The sequence below is a fragment of the Budorcas taxicolor genome, chromosome 12, assembly GCF_023091745.1.
Source record: "Budorcas taxicolor isolate Tak-1 chromosome 12, Takin1.1, whole genome shotgun sequence".
Taxonomy (NCBI): Eukaryota; Metazoa; Chordata; class Mammalia; order Artiodactyla; family Bovidae; genus Budorcas; species Budorcas taxicolor.
This window is the reverse complement of record NC_068921.1, coordinates 76558997-76580524: the sequence shown is the minus strand read 5'-3', so window position 1 is coordinate 76580524 and position 21528 is coordinate 76558997. Positions and strand designations below refer to the sequence as shown.

The 21528-nt window shown below is 38.6% G+C and overlaps 1 protein-coding gene across 1 annotated transcript in view; it reads right to left on the bottom strand.

The window, feature by feature from the left end:
- Nucleotides 1-21528, bottom strand: part of TM9SF2 (transmembrane 9 superfamily member 2) — a 50215-nt gene that overhangs the window by 9398 nt on the left and 19289 nt on the right. Inside the window, exons 4-12 of the mRNA XM_052649944.1 lie at nucleotides 18900-19027; nucleotides 14338-14467; nucleotides 12891-13015; nucleotides 11820-11931; nucleotides 10198-10277; nucleotides 9307-9415; nucleotides 5244-5376; nucleotides 2832-2951; nucleotides 169-226 (exon numbers count right to left, since the gene is read on the bottom strand). Of these exons, the coding sequence (XP_052505904.1) occupies nucleotides 169-226; nucleotides 2832-2951; nucleotides 5244-5376; nucleotides 9307-9415; nucleotides 10198-10277; nucleotides 11820-11931; nucleotides 12891-13015; nucleotides 14338-14467; nucleotides 18900-19027 (995 nt within the window). The remainder of the gene's footprint in view (nucleotides 1-168; nucleotides 227-2831; nucleotides 2952-5243; nucleotides 5377-9306; nucleotides 9416-10197; nucleotides 10278-11819; nucleotides 11932-12890; nucleotides 13016-14337; nucleotides 14468-18899; nucleotides 19028-21528) is intronic.

Here is a 21528-nt window from a genome sequence, read left to right as displayed (position 1 = left end):
GGTAAGACAGGTAGTAGTCATTCTGCAAATGTTCGCTGAACATTCACTTTTTAAAAATTAAATTTATTTTCTTGGATACACACAGGAAAGATTAGACATACAGGACAGAAATTCTGGGAACTAAAATATGACTATGTTAAGCAAGTTATTATTGAAAACCCCACTTACCCAGGACAAAGAAATGATGTTAATAAAACATTTGTTTTCCACTTCTCACCTCCAAAGGCTGCAGGAGAAAACAAAAGTGGCATTAACTCAAAGACGTACCTTCAAAGCAAACCAAATGTCCACACCTCAGGTCTGGCACTGGACAAATGAACACACAGCACTGGATGCCTATCCCTAGAAAACTGACGTGAGCAAAGGTCCTAATACTTCCTCATCAAATGATCCAAACCCAGAGACACACATCCCAAAAATGCTTGGATTAAGTCCCACTCTAAAGCCTTTTGTTTCAGCATAAAATAAATCTAGTATCAAAAGAAAGTCATCCAAACAAGTTTTATTCTCTTCTCCTTTTTCTAATTTCAAAACAAAACAAACCTTTAAGTTCTAACCCAGTTTCAATCACTGGGACTGGATGAAGAAAGAGTACCCTGGAAATGCTCATTTACCCTGAGGTCAGTTTCAGAATCTGTTCTAAAACTAGGAACCCTCAGGCCTAACAGGCAGCACTCCTGAATGCCCACAGGAGGTCTGAATCTCCAGGGTGCCTCCAGCAGGGCAGCTTTTCCAGGCCGTGGGGGTCAGGGGTGGGGGGTCAGCGTGTAGGATCAGGTGACTGAGAACAGAAGGGGTGCCGCCACCTGATAGAACAATTTACTTACCAGCTGTTTACTCTTCTTTGCTAACTCCCACCCCCACTTTAAAAATGTAAAGTATCTGGAGTAAAATAAATGAAAGTACTCCTTCACTCCTAGTTTAAAAGCTGGAGATAAAACTGGCTGAGATCTGAACACAGCTTTGATTTTTAAAACAAGTTTTAACAATTTATAAGTTTAATGGACTGTGAAGAAGGCTGAGTGCCGAAGAATTGATGCTTTTGAACTGCGGTGTTGGAGAAGACTCTTGAGAGTCCCTTGGACTGCAAGGAGATCCAACCAGTCCATTCTGAAGGAGATCAGCCCTGGGATTTCTTTGGAAGGAATGATGCTGAAGCTGAAACTCCAGTACTTTGGCCACCTCTTGCGAAGAGTTGACTCACTGGAAAAAACTCTGATGCTGGGAGGGATTGGGGGCAGGAGGAGAAGGGGACGACAAAGGATGAGATGGCTGGATGGTATCACTGACTCTATGGACGTGAGTCTGAGTGAACTCCGGGAGATGGTGATGGACAGGGAGGCCTGGTGTGCTGCGATTCATGGGGTCGCAAAGAGTCGGACATGACTGAGCGACTGAACTGAACTGAACTGAAGTACTTCTTGGTCTAAAAGAAAAAATAATTTATATATATGATTTGAATTCACAGCATTACTGACAAGACTACTGTGAAATTATGAATTTTGGGGGTTTAATACAATTCCAATCAAAATTCAAATATTATTATTTGAAACATTAAAAATGAATCTATACAACGAAGCACTGTGTGACAGTGTGTCTCCGAATGTTCTGCCTGATGAATATGCTACTTAATCAGCAGCAAGGAGGTCTGAAGTACAGACAGGAGAAGAAGGGGAGGTGTGTCCGTCGGGCAGGGAGTACGGATGGGAAGTCAAGTGGAGTGAAGAGCAGGTGAGAAGGCCCCAGAAAGGTGTGCGGTGCAGAGCCTGACTGAGGAACAGAAGGAAAGCAAGAGGACAGAAACTGAGGGGGCGGGGAGCAGGCAGGGCTCCAACCCTGTCTCCTTCGTCTTAAAATACCTATGACCAGCCTAATCCTATGTCTATCAGCAAAGAATGAAAGAAAAAAAGAAGTCTGACAAAACTCACAGCAAGTAAACACACTTACTCACTCACACATGCACACAGGCCTTCACATACTCTACACATCTAGCAAAATCGAATACTTCTATTTGGGGTTGAATCTAGCCAACCACACCTTAAGCCTACCTAAGTAACCCTGTGTGTTTTTAGCTGAAACCTTAGTCCTATCAGAAGACCTTGGGGAACCCTAGCCCTGTGTCATCATCTCCCTGGCATTTTCAATCACAGATTACCGATAGGATCATCTCAACTGGACCACAGGCTTCCTAAGCAGGGCAAACTTTGGCATTTGCTGACCCGGAAAAGCTACTTTGTAAGTCGTCTCATCCTATTTCACTCTTATTCTGTGGCTCTGAATTCTTTTTTTCACTGAACTTTATTTTACTTTTGGAAAGCAAGAACACAAGAGAATGCAACTAAACCTTGCTACAAGAGTAACTTACCTGGGGGCTCTTTGAACAGTGAGATCTGAATTTACGTACAGTGTACCTTCACAAACATTAAATCAATGTAAGTATGACCTCTCTCTCATAAAGTATTCCTATATACATATATATATATGCGCTATTTGTTTTAATAAATGACTCAGTGATACTTTTTTCCCTTTACTAGATTAAATATATTTCTATGAATGTAGCCAATCTAAGTTGTGCAGCCAAAGCTATTAAGTCAAAACTTAAGAAGGAGAGAGGGGACAATGGATAGGCAGCACCTAAATTTACTGAAGCCACTGTTTAACAAGCGTGTTTGAACAAGCAAATCTAGGGACAGTCATCCATTTCACAAGCTTCTTTAGACACCTCTTAACACACTGCGTGAACAGCCTCAACTAACAGACACAAAGGCTCAGACCCCGACGTGGCAGCTTAGACTCCTGGTCTGACACCCGGCAGGGCAGCTCCTACTTACACTTGTAGAACCTGGCGGCGACGTAGCCTGCAGGAGTGCCCAGCAGCACCCATAAGACCACAGCACACGTCATCAGAGCTCCGCGGTTGGCAGGTGACAAAAATCCCAGGCAAGCAAAAACTAAAAAATATAAGTAATTTAAAGTTATGAATTTTATTATTGTTTCCTTTGAAGTGATAGAAGACCCTGCTCATTTTTTAAACAATAAACTAAATACAACTTCATGAAAATATGCTCCCTTACCACGCAGCCACACTGAATCTTGGTACTATCTAAGGCACTGCATCAACAGGATCACACGTAAGGCAAGCTCCAATCTGGACATTTCCTGTCAGGGTCGACCTTTCCTGTTACCAGTGGAGGCTGACTGCAAGCTCAAGAGTGCTTTCAGCTCTTCTGAGCTTCAAGTACAGCTTTTAAATTAACATCAATAAAAATACTCTCACTGTAAAACAGTCTCACTTTCTGTTCCTTTTAAAAATAATACTGACTCCTCTGGGGTGAAAAAAAACCCCCTTGTAACATCCAAACATAAGAGATGAGGCAGAATTTAGTTGAAGGACAAAAGAGAGGAAAAAAGATTTCACAGCACCATTAGCTTTGTGAACACTAGCTACTGAAGGGCTTGGTCAGTAACTTGGGAAATTGTTTCCTACTTTTATTTACCTAGTTGCTTCTTTGTTCTTCACTATATAACCCTCCCAACTAATTAAGAAAAAAAACACCATCTTATATTTATAGCGATTCCGAGCTTTAAACTGGAAGTCAGATATGACTTTCTCAGAAAGAAATCCAAGAACAGATGCAGGTGGCTCTCTCACTGAAATTTCAGGTGTCTCCCCCAGGAGCACACAGCCAAGCAAACACCACTGCACACCTTCCCAGCAGCATCGACTGGAGAGGAGAAACTCACCATCACAGGAAGCCAAACAGGGTAACTAGAGGATCTACTGGAATTTAAGCTAAGACGCACCCTCCCCCAGTCCTCTCAGGCCTGACACATGGATTGTTCTGAAGCAAAAAGTCCATATTCAAGCACTAAAGAGAAACAATCTCTATCATTTTCTAACGGAGGCTCTCTGAAACTGTCTTTCATGACAAGGTCGCTTTCTAGCTGACCCCAACAAAGATCAGAGAGAGGCACGCGGCCACTCTCGATCTAATTTGAAAGCCGAATTTCACCCTCAAGCACCACTCCCCTGGAACTCCACCTCGGCTCTCTGGGACTCTGCAATCAATTGTCTGGCTGTGTCCAAACCTCCTTCATGACTCGTTTTCCCAATCTCCCCTCTTCAGTGTAATATACTTACAACTGCTGGCTAGCCTCTCCCATCACACTGACATCACCTTATCTAAGTTGTTAGTAGATAAATATGTTCTAGTTAGTCTTCAGCGGAGCCGGAAGGTGCAAATCAGTCAACCCCAAACTTTGCAGGTGCCAGACATCTGGAATCGGTCATTCTCTTTCCAAACACTTACGTGTTTAATTGCATCATAAAAACTTGGGACAATTTTACTTGCAGAAAATGACTATAGTATTACGTATTTACTATGCAAACAAACATAAGAACAAGTGTTTGCTAACAAAGTTACTGAAAAGTCAGTGGTTTCAGAATTTTTCTAGTAACATTCATGTGTTACTTGTTCACCAGTAGCAGGCAACGAGAACATGAGGAAATAAAAGCAAAATTCATAAAACTCTTTTCATAAATATATTTTTCTCTGATAACTTGGAAAACTGAAAGACCACGACATTAAAACATCTCCAGACAGGAGTCTCAGGGCCACTCCTGCCGATGAATACCTCTAAGTCAGCTCTGTTTTTTAAAAAAGAAAAATTAAAAATCTGTCCTAATTGACAAAGTAGGACTTAATAAAATTTCTGAAGGCTTTCAAGAGTCACAAGGAAGAGATATTTTTTTATGTGTGTAGGAAGATCTTTCCTCAACGTTGCTGGGGAAAGAAATAGGTCCTGCTTCCTAAATCTTGCCAAGGTGGCGAGGTCTCCAAAAGCTTCCTGTCTCGTCCCCTCTGGGTTCTGTCCCGTCTCCTCTCTGTTCTGTCCTTCTCAGTGGAAGCCAAGGATGTCCTGGGATGTTCATCATATGCTCCGGTGAGGTAGGACAGCCAACCTGCATGGCCCTGCTTCCAGGCTGCCCAGATGAGGATCTGCAGCTCCTGTGCTCCCACGACAAGCTTGGTCTCTATGCAGTTGTGAGGGTAATCTAAACAGTCAGCTGTTGGCATGGCTAACCCCGCCCCTGGTCACTTATGGTCAAAGAACACAGATTCTGAGAACCAAAAGACTCTCAGAAACAACAAGCTAGCTTAGCTACAACTTAGGAAAACTGGATTTCAAATAATTATTTTTAAAAAGCATTTTCTACATGTTAGTTTTCACTTGACACTTACATAAAGTCACAAAAGTCATAATCAAAATCTGTGTCCCCGATCCCAGAAAGACGGATAGCAGCATCCCTTTCCTTGGAGGACGGAATATATCACCATGAACCAGCTTCCAGCCAAATTCTTCCTGGGCATCCTCCTGAAAAGGGAAGGAAATCGTTTCATCACCATGGGATCATCAAGAAAACTAGGCAGTTTGTTCATTGTTGAATATGCAGATACAGAAATTTAAAGAAAAACTTACAGATATTAATATATATTTCAGTTTTGAAGTATGAAAGCTTGACTCATGGAGCTTTATATAACTTTCTTGAATTGTTTCTAAAGAAATGTTGGGTGTGTTAAGATCTACAAATAATTACTGAGATACTTTAAAAAGAAATACAAAGATAATGGGATACCATGCCCTAGTCAGTCAAGTTTTCTGATCCAACTTGATGACAATTTTAAATCACACTCTATATCCTTTTTACTCCTCAGTAACTAATCTCCAAAACAAGCAAATGGTATCAGTTCTCAAAGCTACTCTGCATGCATAGTAGGCTCTGATAATTTTAATAAGCTTGTGTCACCAGCTCACACTGCTCCCCTATCTCCAGACACGCATATTTACCTGCCTAATTAACAGCTCCACTGGGCTGAATGCGGATACCTTGAGCAGAATCATCCACAAGGAGACTGCTTTTCTCCCCACCTCTACCTGCAGTTCCCCCAGTAGATAAAACTCGAGACTACCAGCTGCTCAGTCCCCAAAACCTTCGCGTTATCTTTTTCCTTCCCCACACTTCATACAATCCTTTAATAATTCCTACAGTTTAGCTTTAAGATCTACCCACAGGACAGGTTAGCCCTGTTCAAGCCATCGCCTCTCACCTGGCTATCACAGTGTACACTAAACTGGTCTTGGTTTCTACACTTCAGTTGAATCTCAATACAGAACCAGAAAGATCCTTTTAACTGATCGGGTGGTTCAGGTCAGAAACACGGGGTCATTCAATGGCTGCTCTCCTCTTCCACCCTCTCAACTGGCCAATCAGCATTCCATCCCACCTCCCGGACACCCTCTGTTTATCTGCCCACTGCCCTGCTTCTTCCCTGCTACCATCCCCTGACTGTGGAAATTCATACAGTCTTCTGACTGGTCTCAGTGCCTCCAATCTTGCCCAGCTCCAGACAACTGTCCACACACTGTTAAAAGTGATTTTCCTAAAACATGAATCTGGCCATGTCAACACTGTTTTGTATATTTCAACAGCTTCTCAGTGATATTCAGACTGCACAGCTTAGAAACTCCTTCAAAACGTGGCCCCTGCTATTTCTTCAGCCTCCTCTCTTTAACATTTTGTCCAGGGTACTTCTGTAGCCCTCCCCCAAATTCCCACTCAGATTTCTATCTTTGCAGCAGCAGACAAGATTTAAAAATAACTTCCCATGTGGTCTAGTATTTTACAGTTCCACATTTTCATTTAATCATCTGAATATAAGCAATGAAGTTGGAATTTACTTTTTTTCCAGATGGCCACCTACCTCATCCACAATTATTCCTCAAAGCTACTTTTCCTTTGTGGATACACTTTTGTTAACCTCCATATTTAGACTCATTATTCTTACAGGCAGAAAATATCATTTGAAATTTCTTTGTTAACTAATCCTTCTAAACTTCTCTTTAGGATTTTTACTTATTTTCTACTAAAGTATTTCTATAGAAATTCCTTTAGAGAAGGTCTGTTTGTGGTCAGCTGTTTTTGTTAGTCTGAAAAAGGTATTTCACCTTCATTTTTGAAAGATCTCTGAGTACACAGTTCTATGTAAGTAGTTAATTTCTCTCACCATCGATTTAAAGATATTATTTTTGAGTTTCCACTGCCAATCTCACTGCTTCTCCTCTGCAGAAAGCCCAGTCTTTCTCCCTCTGGCCGATTCTAAGGCAAGATCTTCTTTCTCTGGTCTTCTATGGCTAACTGACTGAGGTGTGGATTTCATTCTATTTATTCCACTTTGGAGACACTGCGTAATCTTTATCTATAGATTCTCATCTTTCATCTGTGCTGGAAAATCCTAGCTGTTACTTTTTCATGTATCTTTACTTTGTAATTAATAACCCTAATATCTGAAATATTTGGGACCTGGTACAAATTTGTTGTTTATTGTAAATTTTTGTGAATTTCTAGATCATATGTTATGGACCTCAAATGCGGAGAATCCAGCAAACCCAAATTTGGAAGACTTTCCTTCTATTTCAACTCAATTGTGCTCAAAATGGAAGGCATTTACTAACCTAAAATCATTCTGCCCGCTTCAACAATCCAGGCTTAATAAACAGGAGGAGATCAAGGTTCACCACTGACTCAATTTAATTGCCCAAGTGGTTAAAAACTTGATATAAGCATACTCCTAAAGGAGAACGTTAACCTCTCATGCTGGCACTGCTTCCTGCTCTGGCCTCACTCAATCTTGGGGGATAGGGTGGATCTGGGGGAGTCCTTGGATTCCTTTTTTTTTTTTAACCAGTCGGATGGACGTGAATCTAAGTGAACTCCGGGAGTTGGTGACGGACAGGGAGGCCTGGTGTGCTGCGATTCGTGGGGTCACAAAGAGTCGGGCACGACTGAGCGACTGAACTGAACTGAACTGAAGGCCAGCAATGCATCATGTCTGGTACATCAAGGGCTAATTCATTCATTCCAACAAATATTTGCTGATCACCAACTATATACTTAGTACTGTTTAAAATACCAGAGATCCTACAGTGAGTATAACAGACAACTTCCTATGAGCAGATCTTCTCAAATAAGCAAAATACATAGTATATGAGATGGTGATAGGAATTATGGGTGTAGGGTGTGGGGTGTGGGTGGAGAGGATGTAATCTTAATGGGATGGTGAGGAAGGGCTCACTGGGAAGAGCACATCTCAGTAAAGACCAGGAGAATGTGAGGGACTCTCTGAGGGAGGACACTTGGGGAAGGCAGAAAAGTAACTGTAAGGAAGAGCCTGGAACGGGAACATGACCGATGCGTCTGAGGAACAGCAAGGCGGCCAGCACAGCTGGAGCAGAGCGCCAGGGGCTACCACAGAGCCTCGCGGGCCACTGTGAGGGCCGACTCTGGCCTCTTGAATGCAGTGGATGGAAATCACTGGAGGAATGTGATCCAGAGTGAAATGACCTGACACTCTGGAACAGACTTACTCTGACAGCTACCCTGAGAGACTGGCAGCAGGCAGACAATGGGAGCAAGACTGGAAATGGGGTTTTCTGTCCTGTACCCCAAAGCACCTCTACACAAATTAAGAAAAAAATCCCATTAACTTAGCAATTATTTGGAATTACCAATTATGAACAGGGTATTGTGAAATTATTTTAATAAAATACTTAATAAGGCATATAATCAATAATATCATGGGAAAGAAACTGTAGCATGTAAGTGCTAAAAAGCTTATAAACATTAACATGTTCTTTTTTCTAATTAGAACAGGACAGAAAGATGGGTGGGGAGGCTAAGAAGCTAGGGAAGAGAAAACAATGAAAACCTGAGTCTTAAGGATTCATTACAAATCATTGCTGGGAAATGAAAAAGTATGAAATGCAAAACGTTACACAACTTAAAATGAGAATAAATGAAGTTGAGACATTAAATTACTTTGAATACACCAAAAGGTTGAAATGATATAAATTCAGTTAAAATTAATTAAAAAAATCAAACTTATACACAAAATTTAAATACTTTGCTGCTTCCCAAACTGAACATCTGCTAGAAACAGAGTTGACAGCACGTAAGGGAAAGGAGGGCAGAGCTGGAGTCTTGCACCCGCACTGTTTCTCACCCTCTACTGCTGCAGACGAGACTGTGAACAGGTCAGCTCTGAGAGCTGTAGGCACTAAGTCTCTACCAACAAAACCAATTCTTAAGGGTCATTTCCTTATCTGAAAATGTCAATTCAGGATCACTTCTGAGAAGAAATGTTTTAAAAGCAGATTCTGACTAAAGATATTATTTAAAAATTTTCCAAAGGAAAAAATAAAGACTATCCACGGCAGACCAAGGAATAGGTCAGATGTTTCACTCACTGTAGAATCCATCTGATTATATCTGGCAATATCTTTATGCAGTGTCCGTAGCATAATCATAGCCACCATTCCAGACAAGAAGAGGACAATGACCAGGGAATTCATGATGCTGCAGAAATAAGCACGTCAGGATTAACCTAGAGCTTAATCACTGGATCAGCAGAACTCTTTCTAAAAACAATTTATTCAGTAACATTGAAACAGCATTAATCAATTGAAAAACTGACCTAAAATCAAACAAATTCAATGAGCTGTGCTCTGGCTTCATGGTCTATTGAGAACTAGAGTTTTTTGTCCATGGTCAACGTTAATAACTACTGTGCCCAAATTAACACACCATAAGCTGCAAGGATCAATAATGGACTAGTCTCTACCCTCAAGAAGTCTACTGAAAAACAAGTTATTCAGTAAATTAATGAGTGTCAAAAAGATTAGTCAGTGAAGTAGGAAAAGGAGTGTAATGGCACCTTGAACTGTTCTCTAGATAAAAGTTTTGGGTCATGTTCTGAAGAAAGAGTAACAGCAACAATAACTCTAATCCTAATTATTATTATTTATAAAAAAACAGTCCTAACAGCTATAGCAGCTTGTATACTGAGCCCTCTTCCATGCCAGGTAAGGTGCTCAAATGCGGTTTCATTACCTCCCTTCAATCCTCAGAACAGTACAGTGAGACAGGTAAATTCTAGATGAAGAAACAGACTCTGAGCACCTGGGTGATCCAGTCTGACTCACAACCAGTGACCAAAATCCAGGACTGAACCCAAGTCTACCTAATTCAAAAGTCCAGCCTTCTGAGTAACTGGCAAGAGTTAGAGTGGATGAGATGCTCACAGCGACAGAGAACAGAATAAAGACAGAGCATGAAGGAGATTAACGGTGTAGTCTTACCTAAACCACTGAATGTGGGTATGAGGCATGGACTCCAGAATGTAGTCCCATCGAGATGCCCATCTGATATTCTTCTCTTCCTAGATGGATTATAAAACACAAACTCCTCTTTAAATAAGAATTTGCCAACAAAGTATACCAGAAATCCAAAGATTTCCATTCAGAGCTTAACCTTCCAATCAACAATTTCTCATTAACATAACTTGAGTCAGTCGTAAGATTCACTGAGCGAGAGTTACTCGAGACTCAGAAAAATCAAGATGAAATTAAGCAGTGAATAAAAAACAATAAAGCAGAGATATTACTTTGCCAACAAAGGTCCATCTAGTCAAGGTTATGGTTATTCCAGTGGTCATGTATGGATGTGAGAGTTGGACTGTGAAGAAAGCTGAGCGCCGAAGAACTGACGCTTTTCAACTGTGGTGTTGGAGAAGACCCTTGAGAGTCCTTTGGACTGCAAGAAGATCCAACCAGTCCATCCTAAAGGAGTCCAGTCCTGGGTGTTCATTGGTAGGACTGATGCTGAAGCTGAAACTCCAATACTTTGGCCACCTCATGCGAAGAGCTGACTCATTGGAAAAGACCCTGATGCTGGGAGGGACTGGGGACAGGAGGAGAAGGGGACGACAGAGGATGAGATGGCTGGATGGCATCACCGACTTGATGCACATGAGTATGGGTAAACTCCGGGAGTTGGTGATAGACAGGGAGGCCTGGCGTGCTGCGATTCATGGGGTCACAAAGAGTCAGACACGACTGAGTGACTGAACTGAACAGTATCTAGTTACTTGTATTTTTTAAAGTCTTGTTTTAATTCTTAATTAGCAAAGGCTTATTTTAAATGTTATGATTTAGAAGCTGTATTTAATTTTTTCAGAAAATTGAGTGGAATAGCTTACTCATGATTCTCTTTGATGCTATCTATCTATATCTGCGACATTTAACCAGACCAAAGCTATAACCTAGGCACCCTGAGCCTCTAGCAGGTGTCATCCACACTGAGCTCTTAATATCCAGAGGGAAAGGTGTATTATTTACTGCACCAGGCTTGCAAAATTATATGTTATATGGGGACAGTAAATGTCACAACTATATTGGATTGCCAAAATACTTTATTAAAAATAGAGGTGGAAGATTGCCCAAGATTCTCATGCAATAAACTTTACTTTCCTCCTAATAAAACCCTCCAGTGAATGTATAATAAATCATCTATCATCAGGAAATTCTTCATTTACAATCACACTCAAATCCTGGTTTCAAAAATGGTGTCGTTTTCACAAAGGCTTGCTGTAGCGCTCGGCCATACCAATGCTTGTTGCCTATCTTGGATATCTTCATACCATCCTTTATGCCTCTTTTCTACCTTTTGCCTTGTTTGTATCTCTTATGGCTTAACATTTTTAACGAGGCTCAGTTCTCTAATTTCCTATACTTTTTATTTAAATGAAGACTTAGTTTTGACCATGATTATGTTGCTTGGTGCACTGACAAACTATTCCAAAAATCAGCTCATTAAAAGCTTATCTACTTGACAAGCCTGATCATTAATATTTTTAATTAGTTTAAGTAATATGAATTTAAAATCAATTTCTGAGTTATACTAAAGATAAAATCACACTCACCTCAAAGCTAATAGAGTAAGTATAGGCAACTTTGATCTCCCCAGAAGCCTTGTTACTTATATCCATGGGGGGTCCAGAGCAGTCTGGTTTATCTATATGGGTATGCTTGAAGCTGTGAGAAGAAACATTTCGGCAAGATGCTGATGAAGTAGTTTTTTTAAATGGAGTAAAGGTTAGAAATCTTGTACATATTTCACAATGCTGCTGACAGTCAAAAGTGATTCAGATCACAACTGTACAAATCTTTACTTCATATGAAGGGCTTCATATACATATGCATTATCAAACTATTACTCAAATAAGAACCAAACTTTTGAAAACAATACTTGAAGAGTGCTAAAGAATCTTCAAAGAAATCAAAACAAACACTGAGGGAGTGTAAATTAACTGCCATCTTATTATGGTATGCATTTCTTTACCATTAGTGGCATGAGAAAATAGCTATATCAGTTGGTGTTGGGGGCAGGGAGAACAATGGGGAAAAAAAAGAATACTCAATTTAAAAAGCACCTCCCAAATAAATGATAGGTACGTTCACACTAAAAAAGCTGATAATTTGAAGAGATGCCCTTGCAATGACTTGACACATACTGGCATCTAATACTCATGAAGACTTTCGATATGACACACTAAGCAGCTCGTCTGGGCCTCTGCTTTTCCACTGTAAAAGGGAACACGGTCCTGACCACTCATGCTCTCCATTCCAGGCTGACATGGAAAAGCTGTCAAAAAATGACTGAAAAACAAAACACACAGGCACCTTGGTTTGCCTACCACCTACCATGACAGGAAAATAAATATTCATATGGTTTCTCGGGACAACCCACTACTCAATAAATCATGTAAGGGGAATTTGAGTAAAAACAACTAAAATGCCAAATTATATGTCAGAACACTGACTCACTACTCAATAAATCACGCTAAAGGGAATTTGAGTAAAAACAACTAAAATACCAAATTATATGTCAGAACACTGACTAAAGAAAAGTTAACTGGGCCCAAAATATTTATTCTTTGGGTCTAAATCTCGCTTACAGTTAATCATTTTTTTTTAATCTCTTTCACAGTTACCTTTTTGGCTCAAGTTTAGCAGCCACTAATCTTGCTCCCATGGATCCAGTCTCAACGACATGATAGTATATTTTGATGTCAACGTGGTTGAAGATGTAAAACGTATCTCTTTCATGGAATTCTGACTGTGGAACAGAGCTGAAAGTTAGTGTTAGAACACTGGCTATAAAAGAATCAAAACATTAAACTTTAAAATGAGCCCCACCATTCAGGAAAATTCGAACCCAGACAGAATTCTCATCTTCGCCATAAAAATGAGTAAGTTTTAAGCTTAAACTCCCCACCCTTTTTTTTTTAAAAAATGGTAGTTTAACTAAAGTACAGTGGTATGCTGGCTTCTGGTACACAGCAGTGATTCAGTCATATATATATCTCCTTTCCCATTATAGTTTACTACAAAATACTGAATACAGTTCCCTGTGCTGGACAGTAAGACCTTGTTGCTTACCTAGCAGTTTGCATCAAATAATTCAAAATTTCTAATTTATCCTCCTCCCCACTTCCCCTTTGGTAACCATAAGTTTGTTTTGTTTTCTATGTCTGTGAATCTGTTTGTGCTCTGTAAATAAGTTCATTTGTATCATTGTTTAAGATTCCACATATAAGTGATATTATATATTTTGTCTTTCCTGTCTTACTCTACTTACTATGATAATCTCTAGGTCCATCCATGATGCTGCAAATGACACTATTTCATTCCTTTCCATGGCTGTATTATATCCCACTGTGTGTGTCTGTATGTCTGAATATCATTAAGAGGTTGATATTCAGGTTATATTCATTAAGAGATTAAACCAGGTTAACCTCATTATATAAAATTTGATATATATTCCCCAATAATTTTGACTACCTTCTCAATTAATGCCTTATTTTTTTTTTAATCATAAAAGAATGGCCTCAAAGATTGATACCTTTTTTAAAAAGTGTAATACCCAAACTTTTGCAATACAATATTCTATGGACTTAACTTTCCAATACAAATTTCATGGACTTACAATGAGGTCTTTCTGGTAGTCCACTAAGAACATTTTTTTAATAGAGTCAGAACATACAAAGTCCAAGCCCATAGCATAGTATTTAGCATGTAAGAGACAATGTCTGTAAATGCTGAACCGCATCTGAATTATTTAGTTCCAGAGTTATAAACTGCAACTCAAGTATGGGAGTTCCCTGGCAGTCCAGTGGTTAGGACCTGGCACTTTCACTGTGGTGATCCAGGTTCAATCCGTGGTTGGGAACTAAGAAGCCACAAGCCTTGTGTCGCAGCCCAACGCCCCCCCCCCCCCCCCCCCCCGCCCCCCGCAAAAAAAGATTCAACATTTGTCCTTCAGAACATGCAAACAGTACTCATTTGATGAATATAACAATTTGTGTCCAGATAAGCACTGAAGCCTTCTACCAAAAAGCTTATTTTAAAAGCAGCAGAGTTAGTTTACCAGAAACTTACGTTAATAACACAGGCATCTTTTGCATGCCCTTTATCTGTAATGTAACAGCCAATAGGAAATCCAGGATTACAGAATCTCTGACCATCTTCAACATCGTAACACCACGTTACAGGCATATTATCCACAATCCTGTGCATGGAAATGAAAGTCAAGTTACAAACCACCATGTAACATGACTAGGAATTACTCACCAAATCTGTCATCACTCTGTAAAATTTAAATGTCTAGAAATGCCTTAAGGTGTATGGTATTTCATAAGTGATAGTATTATGCCAATATATGACACATATATAGTAGCTTTTTTGAAAGGGAGCTTTATAAGTTAATTTACTGCAATCACTAACTTAATAATGTCATTATCTAGATACCTAAGTATAATTTATCTTCAGTAGAACACTCAAAAGCTCTAAATAGGTATGAAACAGTATGTTTAGTTTCTTGGGAATAGCTTATGGAACAGTATAGAAAGAAATCTTTTATTAGTCAGGTAGTTAAATAAAAAAGAAGAATATAATTGCAAGATATGGGGAAATATTCAACTTGAGGGCCAAGTGAAAAAGTGAAAATAACAGTATCTATTAAAACTGTGTAAATCCAACTTATGTCTAAATGAAAGGCTGCTATAAAGCTAAAGAAATAAAATTTTCAAATTCTATAGTGAAAAGAAACTTTTTTAAGAATAAAATTCTGTAGTACTGTATAACCACATTAAAGTCTGAGCATGGGGCTCCCAATGCCCAGAACACACCACAGGATACAAATAAAAATAATTACTAAAAATATACTAGTTCTATTACAGTCATAAGACAACACTCCAGGGCATGTTTTATTTATTAATTAACGTATGCCTTAGGAAGTAAAATTATGATTCTATATTCACTCAGGGTATACATTCATGACTTAATAAAACACATCTCGTCACTTTTAAATGCTATTTAATAGTACCCAATGTACTAAATTTAAGAATCACCTACACTATTAAGTTGCTTATTATTATAACCAGCAGGCTAGCAGTTCCCATGCAAAGACTATAAAATATTAGAAGCATGAAAACTATATTATATAATATAAATAATTCATATTTTCAGGAGACCTCAAGAATCAGTTAATTGCTTCAATTTTTTAGACAATGAAGTTCAATCAATGAATATATACTAGCAATGTATTAACTGTAATATCTTTATGCTATCATATCAGAGAAAGTACTGTATAAAATTATAGTGCTAGTTAGACAATGTGAAACTAAGGTGGATATTCTAAATTTACCATTTATATACTGCCTTGTCTTTTACTGGTTGGAAACAAGAAAAAAAACATCCCCCAAATCCTAGGATATAAATGTATAAGTTTCAAATAATATAATTTTCAATTACTGCCTTGCTAAGTCAGAAAGTTGTAGCTACTGAAATTTGTAATACCAAAAATATTAAAAATACTATTTTCAACTAGTGAAAAAGAATATGTAAGACAACTCAGAAAATTAAAGCTCGAATAACTGGCCCCAATTTTTCATCATTAAGGGATGTCTTCTATTATTCTCTACCTTTACAGGCTCCATCTGAAACACTTCTATCAGTCAAGCTTCATTTATTAATAACTGCTTTTCCCAATAAATTAATGTCTAGAGTTTCCTTTTTTTTAAAACTTCTAGAGCTTCTGATCAAAACGAAATAACCCATGTTGCCACAATACACCAAAAAAATTACAGCAAAAAGCAAGGAAACCTGGCATTTATGTTACTTTTGGGGCTTCCCTGGTGACTCAGATGGTAAAGAATCTGCCTGCAATGCAGGAGACCCAGGTTCAATCCCTGGGTCAGGAAGATTCCCTGGAGAAAGCAATGGCTACCCACTCTAATACTCCTCTTTGCCAGCCAACTGAGATCCAGGATTGGTACTCACTAGACTAAAGTATCTTCAAAGACCCCTTTCTGTCCAATAAGCCAGAGTCTGGCGATTCTATGATATTTTTAAAAAATGTAAGTACTTTGATAACTAGTTAAATAAATTATGCTTTTATAAATAAAATATCACAAAGACCCAAGTCTTCGGCAAAACTTAGGGAAAAAGCATAATCACAAGCCATGAAGAGAACAGGGATTCAAGCGCCTATTGCTGGTATCAAAATATTTATTGTTCAGTCTCAAGAATCAAGAAGTACCTTAGGTTACTGACAGAGCAAGCCAAGAAATCCTCAAATTATGTTCTAAAATTCCAAGTAAGAATTAAAAGTATTCATCAATTTAGATATGAATATTAATTACTGTTAATTAACTGTTCTCTATAACGAGAATAATGAGTTGGTGCACTAACAAATAATCAAGCATTTTAATCGTTCAAAAGGTAGTATGGTTAGAATATCATAGAGGAAGAACTACAGGTCAGTCACATGATGGAATGCTACACAACTACAAAAAGAACGAGGTAGACAGAAATCTACAGATGTGCTTTACAGGGAAAAACGCCTGTATTTTCTTAAAATGACCAATTTGCAAAATTGTGTACAATACTGTGTACAACATTTCAGCTGTTATTTTAAAAGGCACACCCTTTTTTATATACCTACATATGCACAGAAATCTGGAGACATACATGAGGAATAAACAGTGCTGCTCCTAGGGAGCAGGATAAAAGAAGCTGAGAGCAGTAGAGAACACTTTACCATCCATCTTTCATATTTCTAAAGGCTCATGATGTTTTATCTCTGTCAACTCTGTTACCTGTGCTTAAAATCAAATTACACAGTAAAAAAACTCTGAAGTTAAGGACAGAAATATACTCAACTAATGTTTCACATGAATTCATCAATATGAATCAATATTTTCCAAATGTATAATGTTAAGGACTAAACCCCATTGCCTAGATTTACCAGACTGTATATCTGTGATATGGCTTAGATTTTTTTGTTAATGGATTCAGACTTGAAATCATAAACTTTTCTGACTTAACAACAAAAATCACTGTTCACCAGTACTTTTCCAGTTTATTTTTTTTAAGAAGAATAGTTTAAATTTGCAACTATTTTACATTATTTATTCTTATTATTAAGCATACTGGTATCAAAACAGTACCTATGTTCATTGCATCATAAATAAGTTGAAAATATTTCTAAGTACTTTATTATCAGGAAGCTACAAAGGAAGAACTGCTTCTGTTATCTTTAGGAGCAAGACTAACAGTATTTTAAGAACCGAGGGTAAAGGAGACAGCTAAAAAATCATCCATACGCCATTAAGAGTCATTCTTTCATTCATTCAACAAATGATCAACTGTCAGAGAAAATGGAGATGACAGGGGCAAATCTGAGCCTTAAATATGATTCTGTAGGCTGGAAAGAACAATTTATCCAGAAAGCAAAAACACCAAGGGAAACTTTTCAATTACTTGTAAGTAAGAAAGGTATCCCAAGTTACATTAACTCAGCAATTATGCAGTGGTCTAACAGTAGCTTAGAGGAAAAATGCTCTTGGCTTACCAGAAACCAAAGAAATGAGGAGATGGAGGGGCCTTTCAAACTGCCGTTTGTACTGAGGGTCAGATGAGAAAGAAGCTGATATGGTGTAACGGGCAAGTTTCCCTCCTTGTAACGGAGCCCTGCTATGGGAAACTCATTTCTATGTGGTTCAGGTGTGTTCTACCCAGGTCTGGCTAATCAGAGTAAATCCCCTAATCACAGACTAGTTGGTGAATAGCATGGGACCCTGGGTTGCTCCTCTCCAGGACTTCTTTGCTCTATGTGTATGGAAGAGAGGATGGGGAGGAACCCAGGAGGCAAGAGGGAATGAGAGGTCCCAACCACCCTATTGAAGTCACGGGATCAGGTCATGTCCAAACTGAAAATGAGCGAGGGCAAAGGGCTCAATCTGAGACAGTGACAGGACTGACGTTCAAGACAGTATCCTGTTCACCACCTCCAGTACCATATACTTTACGGAAAAGGAAAACATATGTAAACCATGTAGACCACAGAATATAGGCATTTGCTGAAAAATTATCCAGAAGAACAACAACTGGTTATCCTTGAAAAGCTGCATTTTTGACTCTTTTTTAATACTGTTTGAATATTGTATGGTAGGTAAATAGTATGTGGGAAGGAAAAAAGTTTTAAATGCTTATCTTGTTAATGTTACATCATGCTTATAAAATAAAAAACATTACACAAAACACAAGGATTTTTATTTGAAATAGATGCTATTTCTCAAAAATCAAATGAAAGTTAAATTTTCCCCCCTATGGTCTTTTTCATGGTCCACAAGTATAAAATTATGTATTTTTCTACCAGTTTGATTCAGTTCCTTTCCCCAAGCATAAATACGCTCCTTTAAACTACACATGAATAAAAGAAGTGCTCTAGGTACCAGGTCTATGTGCCAAAACAAGTAGCAGAGAGCATAATAATCTGAGCACAGTTCACCCGACGACACTTTTAGCTGTCAACCTCAGTAATCCTCTGGCAATAAATGTGCTACATTTTAGTCAATGGAGTAATTTACACATTCAATGAAACAGAATCTTCTTCTGTGATAGGAAAAAGCCCCAAATCCCAAATTTCCATGTCTTACCAGTGATGCTGATAATTGAGTAACATGCTTTTTTTCAAGAATTCTAACTTTTGTTTATCTTCAGCTTTCTCTGTATGGTAGGTTTTTGTACAAACAAGCTTACATGTCTCCTCCTTCTTAAATGTAAACTGTATTAAAAATAAAGTGGAAAGCAAATTAAAATACCCAGGTCCTTCACACCTATAACAGAGAGTAAAAGCAAAACATTCTCATTAAATTAAGAGCATTAATATTGATAATAAACATAAAAGTTCCTCATAGCTCAATCACATTTAAATTTCAATCTTACTGTTTCTCTAAAAACCTAAGTCATCAATATTTCTTTTGATAATAAGTTTTTATCTTTGATAATTCCAACTAACCGACTTTTCTAATGTAAATGAGTCCTCAGGAAAAAACCCACATGGAGAACAAAACAACACCTGTCTCTCCATAGTAATGTCTCCTGCGGCTTTCAAGTAATCAACAGACAAGTTTTTATGTCTGTATATTCATTCAGTGGATATTTGTTAAGTGCCTCCTATGCACCAGGTAGATGGGAGGTTCAGCAGTGAATAACAGACTGTGATGACACAAGAAAAAGCCAAATCTGGCTATCGAGAATCAGTATAAATGTGATTCTTTTTACTCACAACTGAAAAGACTGTCAATTTTCAAGATGTCATGAATAACGAAGTTCAAACAAAAATTGACAATTTTTTAAAACAAAGTTTAAAAACTAAGTAAGGAGTCCTCCAACTTTGGGGTCGAGGACTTATTTGAGAGCATGAACACATACACACGTATTATTCACAACATAGTATATCATATAGGCTTACTTTACCACTTACTTTACTACTTAGGTCTTAATTTAACAAATCTATTTCCAAGTTTTTAGGACTCTGCTTTTGCTGCTTTCTTCACCCCACCCCCAGGTAGTCACAGGGTTCACTCCCTTAACTTGTTTCAAGTCTTCTGCTCAAATGTCACATTCTCAGGTGAGACTTTCTCTGGCCTATTTAAAACTGCAAATTCTCCATCCACCTTCTTCCCTGATTCATCTTCAACAGTTCTTTCATCAGCAACAGGCACGCTATGTATTTCAGCAATTCATTTTGTTTCCTTCTCCCCATCAGAACACAAGATCTACAAGGACAGAGATTTCTCTCTTGTTCATACCTAACACAGTGCCCGGCATGTGAAAGGCATCAGCAGTTGTGTTAACTGAGTGAATGCGAGTGGCTGGATGTGAGACTTTCTGATCCTATGATAGGTAGCTCCAGCTTCACCTAATGCATACGATATCCTGCACTGTTTCTTCCTGATCTCAACAGAAGTCGTACATAAGAGACGGCAAAGCAAGTTTGGGGTTTGTTCTGTTGCTGCCTGTTACCACTGCTCTCACTACAGATCTCAAATAAGGCAAAATTCTTTGAAAATAAAGGATAAAGAATCAGTACTGAAATCAATACTGAAAAATATGTCAATACATTTATGGTTGGCCTGGGGGGAAACAGCTGATATTTTAGTCTGTGTTTCTGTTAACCTATGCCTTAATCTTAAGAAATACCTGCTCTGTCTCTTTAAGAAAAAATCTGTTTTAGCACAAATCTTGATCCTAAAAAATTCTAGAAAACTCATAGAAAATGTTAGGTGCGTATTCTTTCTCCATTTTAAAATGCTCCTTCTGTTCTTCTATTTTACCTCAACTCCTAAGACAAAATTAAACCTGAAAAGTATTAGGCCTAAAAGAAGGATTTTTTGCATAAGCAAGGCACAGTCTTTATATACAAAGAACCCTGAGTAGAATCCTAGTAAAGAAGTAATCTGCCTTTAAAGTCTGCACCAAAGGGGACAAAACTCTGTAGATCTGAATATTCTACCGTTTACTGTCAGAGACTCTGGCTGCCCTTCAAGTTCACTGACGGTGTTACTTACTAGTGCTCTTCCTGCCTTCCATCATTTCCCAAGGTCAAGGCATATAAACAGAAAGATGGGGCTGAGAGACTAAGGGAGGATTTTCAGGCAGTTATACAATTTACATAAAACCACTCTGCTATAAGAAGAATGCGACAATTCCCAAAGTAGTCTCAACATACCACAGCAGGGAAATGTCACACAGTTAGTACGCCTGCCCCATTCACTATCACTCATGTCCATATATTCTGAGTTCCTTCTTTCCTAGTGACTTCATCTCATCAGGCCTTCAAATCTGTCTGAAAAAATTTTAAATTTCTGGCATCTTTACAGTAGAAAACCTCAAAATATTTTAAGATGACATGCTTATGGTTGAAAACTATCACCTTGCAGTGAAGTAAACTTGTACAATTATATGTGTTCCTCTCAGTGCTGCATGGTGGAGACACAGTGTTGGGGTGAGAGGCTAGTGGGACTAATCTAGGCATGAGGATTTGCTGGACAGATGCTCAATGTAGTAAGTGCCAAGGGAGATGGATGGTGGTGCTCAGTGAGCAAACAAGGAAGGAAGCTAATCATGGAAAGAAGGATGGGACACCAAGAGAGGAAGCTGTGAGGCTGGGGGATTAAAACCCAGGGTCAAGGTACAGCCAGTAACATGAGTGTGCTCAGCATGCACAGACGCCCAAGCAGAAAGTTAAAGAAAAATGCACAGTGCAGAACAGTATTTTAA